This window comes from Bacillus rossius, chromosome 3 (assembly GCF_032445375.1).
Source record: "Bacillus rossius redtenbacheri isolate Brsri chromosome 3, Brsri_v3, whole genome shotgun sequence".
Taxonomy (NCBI): Eukaryota; Metazoa; Arthropoda; class Insecta; order Phasmatodea; family Bacillidae; genus Bacillus; species Bacillus rossius.
Genome location: NC_086332.1, coordinates 76,842,881 through 76,856,037, shown reverse-complemented (window position 1 = coordinate 76,856,037; position 13,157 = coordinate 76,842,881). Strand labels below are relative to the sequence as shown.

Genomic DNA, 13,157 nt, shown 5'->3' with positions numbered 1-13,157 from the left:
TTTCGAGACCAAACATACGAGACCAGTCTTGCGAAAGGATGAGGCAGACGCCGGACAGGGCGGGGTCACGGTCGCGCGGTCTCGTGACCCCTCGGGCGCTCGCGTGGCGGGGGAGGGGGTGGGAGCGGGGACGCGCGCGCGGGAAGATACAGTCCGGCTCCGCTCAGCCTCCGACACAATGTACATCCGCGGAGATTCCACGAATGAAATAAACCAAGCTACTTCAGTGATAGGCCCTAAACACGCATATTGGCGGGAAAAAAAATTAATTAACATTGTTTTTTTTTTTCATTTTATAGCACACGTTCAAGACGTCGTCATGAAAGTTGTCTTCCCGTAACAACGGTATTTATTAGTCACGGGATTAAGACGCTACACTGTCACCCAATAGGTCATGGTATTGTTACTCCACCAGTTCACTTAAAAAAAAATTGCCAACCTGATCATTAAATTGTGATAAAAAAACGTTCTAACGTTTACGTTTCTCATTTACAGATCAAATCTACAAAAAAAATTATTTCTTTATAATTACAAAATATATATATAGCCTATATGTTCATTTCTTGCGTATACTGACTAAACGATGCAATAAATTTAACTGGCAGTTAACAATTAGTAAATATAAACCAATCACTAATAAAAATCATCCATAGCATAGCGATTGAACTTTAACACTGCGCATAGTATTTTTACTTGAAATCAAGACACAAGCACCTTTAAATGTAAAATTTCTATAACATCGGTAGAGACGCTACTACATCATTTTTTTGAAAGTTTTTAAGATGATATGAAACTTCTGTTTGGTGTATTTACATGTTTATTTATGAAAACATTTTCGCAATCTCCTGTAATGGGTAAAGGTTTTAGTATAACAAATATGTGTGACGAACTACTGAACATTTTTACTTGAGTTCAAATAAAACCATTTTCAAAAAGTGTGCTAGCCTAAGTAATTATATATATTTTTAATCTTTAAACCACAAAATATATATAAATAGTTTAAAAAAAAACATATTTATGTTTTAATTTATGGAGGCCATAAAAAACATTTTGAAAGTATTTAAAATTGCTTTATCGAATATTTTCTAACAGTTTTCCAACGTTTTAATACGTTTTATAAGACCACGAAGATTTGGTGAGACAAAATAATATTATAATTATATAATTATAATAATATTCTAAGTATTTTAAGGTGCATATAAATTATTCCTGCTTTCAAACCATAAAAATGTCAGCAAATAACTACAACTCAAGGTGAAGCGGCTGGTGTGTGAGATAATTTACAACTATTGTGCATGGTGTGTCCATCGAGCAGACAGTGCTGCAATAATTAGTAAGAATGTGAATTGGCACAAAAATTAGAAATAAATATTTGGACGGACATAAACATGCTCTAAAAAACGGCAATTGAACCAATGAAAGAAAAATAAACGCGTGAAATATAATTACGATTGAAAATTTTGATTTGTAAATATCTTAGCTCTGGGTATACAGCATTTATTGGAAGTAATTGCGCGAATGCGACGGAAGTAAAAAACGGAAATGTGTAAACACGGTGCTGCCATCTGTGGCGGATGGCGCCAATCAAAGTTCATATAGACAAAAGTAAAAGTTATAGTATTAACTGTTTAGTGAATTTTAACAAGATTAGTAGTATTTTCATAAAATATCTTGCCAAAACCAGTGTTTAGTATTTTCTAAAGTCTGTTTCGCTTCAATCGGGGCCGTTTATTTATATACTTAGTTTAACCTTTTCCTCTGCAAGTTGAATGCTGCTCCGGTAGTGAACTATAGGGGCGGGCACGGAAACTATATTTGATTCACATCAAGAAATGCAGTTTAAAACACAATTTTCGTATATTTATTATGTTCGGCAATATTTTAAAGTATTCTACGTTAAATTTCGTGTCCGAGTTTCGTATTATAAGTTTATTTGCAACATGAGAACACATGAATTTACCCGTTACCGAGTTTAGAATTTTACACATAACTGGCGAATACTGAAAGCCTCATTCAAATTTTTTTTTTAATGTTTTACTTGAGATTTAAATGAAGCGAATAACAACTCACGAGTGGTTTTTTTTTAAATCGACGCAAATAGGTTTTAAGAGCTGAAATATGACTTTCAAAGCATCACATGACGTTTGTGTACAAACATTGACAAACAGACATATGCAGTTAGTTACAAAAAGAAAACAGTGTTACGCAGACCGTTGGTATAACTTTAGGGAACTGTTGAAAATGAGACAAGTTTCTTACGTGGACTATACAGTGAAGAGGTAAGCCGAGGACGGACAGCTCGCGCGTAAAGGCGACTTGATGCTGGATGTAGCAGCCAGCGTCGTCCTTATAGCTCCCTTAAGAACGCCAAAAAAGCCTGCGGCTGAGCAGTTTACGGCGCCGATTCCGGCAACAGGTGCGTGCACCACGTGTATCCGGAAACAGCTCTCGTTTCTCTCACTAAATGTTTCGTCGCCCATTAGTCACGGTTACAGTCTGTGCCACGTAATTTTATCTCAGTTTGTTTTTTGGTAGTTCTCAAAAGTACTACCAGCGGTGCCAATATCCCAACTGCAATTTGCAAAGAACCAAGTAAAGTTTCTTTACGAACACTGACAAACACATGAAATCGTTGGCAGAAAAACAGTGGCGGAATGATACGGAAACCATTGGTACTACTTTTGAGAAACCTCAATTTCGAGACTCATAACATGATACAAACATTACATGTAAGTAATAAGAAAGACGCTGATAATGCTCATTTCTTATTCGATTAACAGATCCGGAAATGCATGACAGTTAGTGTTTTTGTAAAAACTGAATGTACGCAGCGTTTGGCAGTTTTTACTATTTTCTTTACTTGCACTGGATATATGGCTGTATCGTCTGTGCATAAAATACTGACGTGTTAAGAAAACAACGACGAATAAATATATTATTAATGACATAAATATTTCTTTGAAAGCATATTTTTTATATAATTAACGCCTTATGTGTATTTGAATCTTTGATAAATTAATATCCACACGAAATTATATTTTTTTATAAAAAAAACTATTTATGCAGCTGGTTTATTACAGGTGAAAATATTCTAAACATCGATAACACCCCAGCTTGGTTCCAGTGCAGCGCGAGTGTTGTGTTCTTCGTCGGAAACTGTGACGGGCAGTTCAGCGCTGACCTTAGCGCGCTGACACAAGGTTTGGAACCAGAGCAAGGCAAGTCTGCGCCGAAAGTCATACACGCATGCTAGCGTAAGTACATTGTAAGCCTAATCGCTACGTAAAGTTTCTGCCTCCCCCTACCCTACAAATAATTATTTTAAAACAATATACATTATTTCATAATTTTTAAGTTAAGAATTAATTTCCCGGGGGAAAAAAATATTTTATTTTCCTATTATTGAAACGACCCCACTATTGTGTTTCCGTCCACGCAAAGCCACCAGTAACACAATAAGAAAAAAATAAGATTTAAAAAAATGTTAGTTAACAAATTTGATGACTGAAACGAAACCCATTTGATAGCTACTGTATTAATCAATTACTATTTATGAAGAATTTCTGCAACTGAATTCGGCCCATTTCCATGGTGCCTATATTTAAAAAAATTGTTTGCCCTCCACACGAAGGGTTGCCTACAGATCTGGAGATACCTATATATTCTTTATGTAAACTAAAGTTTATATAATTATAATTACTGTTTTATTTGTTAAATTTTTAAAAAAAATGTCTAATCTATACGCTATTATTTTGTTTAGGCTTTTCAAAAATTAAGCGCCATATGAACTCTATCTTATACTTAAATTATCTATTTTATGCTGCACCAAAAATCAACCAAATTAACAGCTTTTTACGAAGCATACGAGAAGCTTACGAGTTTAATGTAAGAAATATCGTATGTATTTGTAGTTGCAAAAGCAAACTAGGTAACTAAGGACAAAGTAAAGGTAGGTGAATCATCGCGTAACATTACCTCGACATACTTCTAATGTGCTAACGCCAGATGTAAATATAGATATTTAAACCTTTTAGATAGTACATTTACCTGTAGCTAAAGCTTCCTTCAGCTCCGAATTATTCACAAATGTTAAAAAAATTTCCACCTTGAATTCAAGAAAAATGCTGGTTACAAATTATTAAAGGATCTTCGTAAATTTACAAATATGTATTTTTTTCTTTAAACAAGAAAAAAATTACTTCAAACAAGACTCACCTTTGAGTATTAGCAGAACCTTTAAAAACTTGTCAAGGATACGTAGCCTACGTAATAAATACTTATTCATTCTACGTGCGTGTTTACCTCGTAACGTAACACAGAATTCTGAATTTGGCGTGGTTTCTTAAAAGATCCAGATATTCTGAGAGCGCCTTGTTCATTCGAGGAGCATCTTAGTTTGAAAGTGAGTAAATTCACATCAAAGAGTAATCTTTGGAGAATCTGACGGGGCGTTTCGAGGTCAGCGACGAGAGCGAAATCTGCAAGACTTGATCTGCTGAGGAATGGTCACGTGCTACCACACTTAGAAATTTTCACCTAAACGTCACGAAGAATTCTGGTTATTAATTATCCAGGGATCTTTGTAAATTAACGGTAATATGTTGAATACGGATTTTTAAAATATATTTAGCTAACATTTTTTTTTAAATTTAATGACAGAAATTTTTTATTTTACGGTTATAACGAAAACATGTTCTTTTTAAAACACACACTTCCGTTAGGACTACCTGTGCTGTACCTGCAAGCCAATCACTTATTTTTGAACATTGATCAACAATAACAATCTTATTATGTTAACAAAACATTTTTAAAAAATTTTAAGCCTACAGCAAAATCTTTTTTTTTTCCTTTCGCAAGTGTGTTTTGCCTTGTTTACAACGTAACACAGAACTCGAAGTCGGAACTTAGCGTAGTTTCTACGAAGTTCCTGTTATCTGAGATTACGAAGAAATTTTTTCTATTTGAGGTTAATTCTTATTTTAAAAGACCGTAAATTTACTGTAACTTTCCTCAGTGCAGATACGCGATTTATTATCCCTGTCTCTGTCCACCACATGGCACCAGGATCACTTGCATTTAGATTAACTGACATTGGATGATCGTGCCTTACAGTAGACATACTGCATCGACTCGTTTACCACGTGAATTTTTTATTGTAAAAGGGCTAGAGAGTGGGGGAAGCGTGAATGCATTAGATATAACCTACTATTCTGCCAAGAAAATACGCTGGTGACATGTGCCACATTGGAGCTTAAAATAACCGTTGCATTCGAAATCACTAACAGTCTTCAAAAATTCGTTCAATCGCGCGGAAGCACAACTAACATACGTCACAAAGTTCGAGATTGGATCACGGCTTCACTAACTTGCAATGATGTTTGAAAACCAGTTGACCAGCAGGTTTTTCTTTTTGACACTTTTGTAAAAAAAAATGTAGCTCCATGCATTATTCAACCTTAGAAATAGTTTACATTAAATTACGTGTTTCATGTAATATAAAGTTTTTTGAAAAATTTTTAAAAATGTTTGCAAACCGGCAGATCATGACCCAGAAAGTTTGCAATAAATCACACAAATCGAAGTTAATTTAGCAATAAACGGCCGTTGAGTATAAATCTTAAAGCATAAATCAAATAAATCCAAAATACGCTAGAGCCGCAGAATATTATGTATTTTTATCTCAAGGAGCCGCATGTTGTAAACGAATTTTTTTAAATATATTTTACAAACATTTTTTTTTAATTTAACGGCTAAAATATTTTATTTTTCTGTTGCAAAGAATATATATATAACATTTCTGTAGGACTACGCTGTCATTACAAGCAAATCAATATTTAGGAGACTTCGATAATTTGTTACTTCAAGCCGATATTTATTATAGGCTAAAACTTCCACTGCGATATAACTGCACAGTTGTAGGGTTGTAAGTGAACGGTACTCACGTCGTTGTCGTCCAGGTAGCTGTACACCTCCAGCTTGTCCAGCCGGATGGTGCCCTGGAAGGGGTGCAGCAGCGCGCCCTGCGGCACGCGCGCGTTGGTCCACACGTGCACGCGCATCTCGGGCAGCTTGTTGGCGTTGCGGTCCAGCGGGCCGCCGCCGCCGCCGCCGCCGCCGCCGCCCGACGTCAGCACCAGCGACAGCTCCTGCGGTATCAGCACGCACGTCTCCATGGCGACCGTCACTGACGCGCGCGCGCCCAGTCCTCACGGGCCCATTCGACCGAGCGGCTGCTCCTTCTCCCCCTGTCGTCGCCGGTCGGGCGCAGCTCGGTCTCTCGCGCGAACCTTTCCCCTTCGCGCCTTCGCGGCTACCTGAAGAAAGCGATCGGCCGAGAAGTCGTGCACCGCGCGCGGCCTTCTTCCCCTCAACCCCCCACTCTCCCCGCTCGACCGCTCCTCTCCTCGGCGGGCAACAGGTGGAAAATAAACAATGGTAGGGAGGGACGAAGACGGAGGGAGAGGAGCAAAAAGGAACGAAAGACGTCCCCACCAAGAGGCGGCGCCTGGCGAAACACGTCTCGGCCAATGAGGCGGCGGCTCGGCGGGCGTCTTCGCCAATGGGAGAGCCGCGCTCGGGGCCGGCCGGCGGCTCGGCCGTGACGTTACGCCAGGTAGCGAGTGCTGGCTCGTAGGTGTTCTTGCACAGCGGCGCCGGCGCGAGCGACAGGGGAAGAAAAGAAAAGAACACGAGTAGCGCCGCGGCCAAGTTCGCGTGGCAGCCGCGGCCGCTCGGTGTCAATGTCTCCCGCCCTGCCGGGGAACAAACAACTACCACTCAACAGGGCAGGAAGGGAGGAACAAAACACAAAACCAATTCACCTATATAATTAATAACTTCATTGATGAATTAAATCTAAAGTACTGTAAACGAGTTTTTAATACTTTAGAGCATTTATTCTTACATTTTCTCCAACTTTCACAATATGTGTATATGTGGTTTAGTTCCATAATTCATAATGTCATCCAATTATTGCACCTTTCCAGAGATCGAAGCAGAACAGAGAGAAAAATTAAAATATGTAATTCACTCACTGTTAAAAAATTTAGTCTCTTGCTATTATCTATTTGGCATATCAAATGGAATAAGACTTCTGGTGGGATATGCAAGGATTCAAATATCACGTAACTGCAAGAATTCCAAGCAATTAAATCTCTCTGTCTGTTCTATATTCATGAGACTGAATATTTTTTTACTGATTCAAATTATTTTTTTTACTGATTCAACCGTTTTTCATCTGACCTTGCTTGGTTTAACATTGAACTGTAAGCCCACCTAGACGCTCCTTCCTTTCCTTATTAATATGTAATACATTTGATCACTTTCGGAATTTTTTCTTTTCCTGTTTTTAATAATAGGCCGCCTAAGATTGTAGATCCTCCAGTTACAACTCGTAGGAATATAATTTCACCACGTTGTGCTCCTTCTTTGGCTGGTTGTGGTGCACAAGCGTAGAGAGGTCTTCGGTGGCCTTCATCGCTGAGGTGTCGTGTCCGTGCTGCTAGGGTCTAGGGTTCGGTGCTCAGTGGTTCCAAGTTTACTACAATTGTTGAGAGTCACGTCACGTAATCCTATCTCTACTACATAACAAATTCCTTTCTGTATCGTACATTATGATGGATTTAACGTAATTTAAACTATTGATAAATTTTAATTGTTGTGGCGTAGATATAAAAAAAGGTAATAAAACCTATACGATTTTGTAGTATTGGCCATACTACCGTTGTTATAGTAGTAATTATAGCAGCAGTAATGCCTAATATTGCTACTTTTGTAACAAGATAATATTTTAGTCCGAATTAGAGAAAAGTTTCTTTAAATTCGTATACTTCAAAACCAAAAGAAATATTTTAGGTCTCTGTCAGTGAAATAATAATATAAATGTTTTATTATATCTAAGGCGGTTGCCACAGAATTTATTGACTGGAATTTGTGGATATTAATACGATTATTAATGTAAGTAACTATTAGTAATTTTGTTCTAAACAATACCTTTAATAATATTTTCTTTACTAAGAACTTATTCTTAAGCTGAGACAGTGAACACTTTAAACAATCTGATGCAAATTATTTTACACGGGCCTAATTTTGATAGTAGTTTTATTAAATTAATAAGACGTATGCATCTTTTTATAAAACACTTAGGAGCCAGCCATACAAATCAGGGGTCTACCTTTATGACCAGTAGCTTAAAAAGAAATCTTAAAAAATATTCAGCTTAAATGTACTGATTTTGTTTAAGGCCGCCCGCGCACTAGGTGACCTGGCCGTGCGACCATTGGCCGCGCGGCCAGAAAATATAGGCGACTTGTCCGCGACCTAGCCGTGCGACCAGGTTGTGCACAGTTTTACAATGAACGCGGAGCAAGTAGCAGCTGTGTGGTACCTAATGGGGAAGCGTAAAAATCGTAGGAAAAAGAAAGTATGGGTACATCCTTTGCTACAAACGCGCGAAGTAAAGGGCATGTTTGCAATATTTTATAATGAACTGAGACAGCATAAAGAAAAGTTTTTCAACTACACAAGGATGTCCGTAGAGTCGTATGATGAACTTCTGCTAGCAGTACAAGACAACCTGAAAGGCTGTGATACAGCTATGAGGAAATCCATATGCCCGGAGATGAAACTGATCGTGACGTTGCGGTGAGTACAAGGTCATTAAAAGATAAACAGAAACTATGATGTGCATATTACTTGAATTGCATATAGTGTTAAAAGGTGGTGAAATGTAGGATTGTGGTTAATAAATGAATTAAATATGCAGAAGTACACTAGAATTGTATTTTAAAGTAAACGTAGGAACTGCAGTTACACTTAAAATATCCCTGCACATACTGTAGAAAACAATTAATGTACTTAATAAACAGTTGGTTTGGAGTGCGTATATTTATGTGTATTTATAATTAAAATATATATTTTATTTACAGCACATAAAACACCCCAGTGTAATACATTGTTACTTAAAAAGGGTTAGTACATCCGATTGAGGGGAGTCCAGCACATCGCTCGACTCAAATGACATTGCACTGCGCGCACGGAGAAAAAGGTTTGTTTGAATCAAACAAATATTTGTTTATGTATGGCGAAACAAATATTTACTTGGCGGAACAAAATATTTTGTTAGCTTAACCCAACCCCGGTAAGTAACAAAAATGATTTGTTACACCTAACCAAATATACAGTTGAGTCAACAAAATCATTTTGTTGGGTCAACAGAATCTTTCCTACTACAAAATATTTGTTTGAATTAACAAAATATATTTATTTCGCCATATACAAACAAATATTTTGTAGAGGCAAACAAACCTTTCTCTCAGTGCGGCTGGTGGCGTTGTTCCTCGGGAGGCTGTTGATCACTATTGCTCACTGTTTGCCATGAAGTTGTTGGGTATGCCACATAGTTCATTTGTTGATTGACAGGAACTGCTATTGGCGATCCAAATGCAGGCTGTGGGGGGGACATAGTGCTGCGACATGTGAGATGTTTCCTGGTGCATAACCCACATTCCTATTGATTATCTCCAGTATCTCCATTTGAGTGGCCAGTTTCCGATATTCTGGAACCTTCCTCATGTGTGGCAACAAAGACAGAAGAAACTGCCTATCAGCATCGTTATCAGAAATATGTTCCCTGTCATCCCGTATCTGCAAGGACGCTTTCAGTACGCATGCTAACTCTGCATCCGCGTCCTCTTTCTTCTTTTTACCAGCCGCTTTCTATCTTCCCGACGTATTAGTGTTATATGGTCCTTCCATAACTTCATCAGAGTTATTAACAGTAGTATAGGAATGTATGTCCTGAAACAGGATGCAGGTAGTGGATTGTGATTGTCGGTCCGCCATCTTGGATTTGTGACGTCACGGCGGCAAAAATTCCTCAAAATTCCTCAAAAATGACTCAAAATGACTCAAAATTTCCCGTTTTAAGAAAAAATTTCCCGTTTTCGAGGGAAAAATTCCCGTTTCGAGGGAAAATTTCCCGTTTTATTCCTTAAAAATCCCAACGGCTAGAAATGTCCTGATAGAGGCTTAAGCATCCTTAACTCAAGCCTCAGTTAAGCCTCTATCAGGATGTGACCTTGACCTTTGACCTTGACCCCGACGGCCATCTTGGATCCACCATCTTGGATGACGTCATTTCGTTTTCTCGAACATTCCGGCATTGTGTTATCCGCCATTTTGAATTATGACGTCATCGTTGCAATTTCCGTTACGGCCGCCATCTTTAAATTTATTATCCGATTTTAATGAAAAAATATTTTAAAATTATAAAAAAATTAAATAAAAAATTTTTTAATAACATATTTAAAAAAACAAACATTTACAACACGGAGCTCGAAGTCCTCGGTTCAAACCCGACGAGTGCAAAAAAAATAAAAATGGTGACCGATCCTTCCCTCGTGGTGGACGCAGGCATACTGACTCCCTCCACTTTTTTTCAAAGCATATATATCGTCAGGTAGTATGACGTCATGTCCGCCATCTTGCCCTCGTCTGCTGGAAGCCATCATCAGTGTATCGTCGGCGAGAGTGCGCTGACGCCATGTTAGTTTAATTCTTATCCGCTAGAGTGCAGTAATAATTTATTATTGCTGTGACACCCGCCATCTTGTCATTTGGCCGCCATCTTGAAAATCCGTAATTATTTAGCTAGAAATTCGGGAAAAATTCCAAAATTCATTAAATAAATTTGTAATCTATATACTGATTGATTAGGTCGACTAAGGTCCTTGGTACGATCTAGGACGATGCAAAAAAAAAGGAAATATAACATCAATTTAACATAATAGTAACAGGTTCGGGGAATTAAACACCACAAGTTCTTTTACAAACATAATATTTATTACATAATTTCTATTCTACTACAGGATCATTTGCGAAAGCCAGCAATCTTATAACCATTTAGTTCCGCAGCGGTGTGTGAAATGACTAATTCTTAGCTCCAATCGGTTTATACTAGACAGAGTCCAGCCAGAACCTTTACAGACATAGTCCACCTCTTCTTGACAGAGTTTCTGGATACCGTTTTTAACAGTTTGCTCCACATCGTTAGAACTGTAAATTACTGCAGCCGATGTCTTGAATGCACACTTCTTCACTTTGTCATCGAACGGATATGGCTTTCCATATATACAGTCCAACCACAAGTTATATTTCAAAGGTCCGTTTGTTGCTACATCATCAGTAAGCTGATTGATTATCTTCTGTCTGATATCGTCAAGAAAATTACAAATGTCTTTCGACTCACCTAACGTATTTAAATAATAGTAGTCCTTCAATGTTCCACGAAATGCAGACTGCGCCAAGTAGAAACCATTATCGTTCACTTGTAATGCGCCGAACACAGTCTTAGGTTTATTTTCCTATTCAGACGTCATACCAATCGGTTGCTGCACATCGGTTTTCTTGCTTGTACGCTCACGAGCCTTCAACCTAAACCGAGGAGTCGAAATTTCTGCAGGTAGTTCAGCAGTAGGCACACGGACTTCACCTTTACAGTTTTTCGCATGTCGTCGCAAATTATCAATTCTAGTAAACCATTCATGACACTCATCACATCGAAACTTCATGCGAGATGGATTCTTCGTGCATTTGCTCCGCTCATGTCTTCGTGCATCATGAGCAAATGCGAACGACGTATCACAGTAGCTGCAAGGATACCGTGGTGATGAAGACGAACCTTTCAGACCCGATCCAGATACTGACGTTGCCGCAGTAGTACTATTTCCAGGCATTCTCTTATGCACATCGATGCATCGTTGTTGCGACGAAACCTTTACTTTCTGCCGCACAGCAGGACCTTTGCATGCCTTCATGTGCGTTTTCATATTATCTTTTCTGGCAAACTGCTTATGACATTTCTTACAAACAAACATTTTACGATATAGGTTCTTGACACATTCGCTCCTCTCGTGTCGCCGAGCATTGCTATTGTTTGAGAAAATCTTGTCGCAGTAACAGCACCGATGTTCGTTAGTTGTTGTCGATTCGGCATCCATTGAAGTCTCCATTGATGGCGAACCAGCGTTCGCCGAGTTTCCCTGTGCAGCCAGCACTAGCGGCATTAATGTCTCTTCTGCTGGCGGTACCACGTATGTTGAAGTCTCCTCCAGTGTTGACATCGACGTTGCCAACGGGATCTGCTCCGCCATCGTCGACGCTGACGTCAAGGTTCCCGCAGTCGATGGTACAACCTCCATCGAGTTCGTCGTTAAAGTCGGTAAAGATGCCATCGAGTTCGCAAGAACAGGTAATTACGTGATTAATGAACCAGATGAAACAAACTAGGTGATCCTTACACCGACGACGTCAGTAACAAACTGAGCGTCCTGTTGTCTAGGACTCGCTTATATACATGCACCGTATGGAATAATACGCTAGTCAAATCAAGAACCATTTACAATAATACTAGAGTCAAAACAACATTAAAAATAGAAGAACCATCAACGAAAATACAGCACATTTGGAAGCACCGGCAACGAAAAGGCAGCACATTTGGAAGCACCGACAACGAAACGGCAGCACATTTGGAAGCACCGACAACAAAAAGGCAGCACATTTGGAAGCACCGACAACGAAAAGGCAGCACATTTGGAAGCACCGACAACGATAAGGCAGCACATTTGGAAGCACCGACAACGAAAAGGCAGCACATTTTGGACGCACCGACAACGAAAAGGCAGCACATTTGGAAGCACCGACAACGAAAAGGCAGCACATTTGGGAGCACCGACAACGAAAAGGCAGAACATTTGACAGCACCGACTACGAAAAGGCAGCACATTTGACAGCACTGACTACGAAAAGGCAGCACATTTGGAAGCACCGACAACGAAACGGCAGCACATTTGGAAGCACCGACAACGAAACGGCAGCACATTTGGAAGCACCGACAACGAAAAGGCAGCACATTTGGAAGCACCGACAACGAAAAGGCAGCACATTTGGAAGCACCGACAACGAAAAGGCAGCACATTTGGAAGCACCGACAACGAAAAGGCAGCACAATTTGGACTCACCGACAACGAAAAGGCAGCACATTTGGAAGCACCGACAACGAAAAGGCAGCACATTTTGGACGCACCGACAACGAAAAGGCAGCACATTTGGAAGCACCGACAACGAAAAGGCAGCACATTTGGAAGCACCGACTACGA

At 39.3% G+C, this 13,157-nt stretch overlaps 1 protein-coding gene across 1 annotated transcript in view; it reads right to left on the bottom strand.

Annotated features, from left to right (window-relative positions):
* Nucleotides 1-6,173, bottom strand: part of LOC134531324 (zinc finger protein 16-like) — a 331,519-nt gene extending 325,346 nt beyond the window's left edge. The window contains exon 1 of the mRNA XM_063367018.1: nt 5,943-6,173. Within this exon, the coding sequence (XP_063223088.1) occupies nt 5,943-6,173 (231 nt within the window). The remainder of the gene's footprint in view (nt 1-5,942) is intronic.
* Between the last annotated feature and the right edge of the window lie 6,984 nt (nt 6,174-13,157).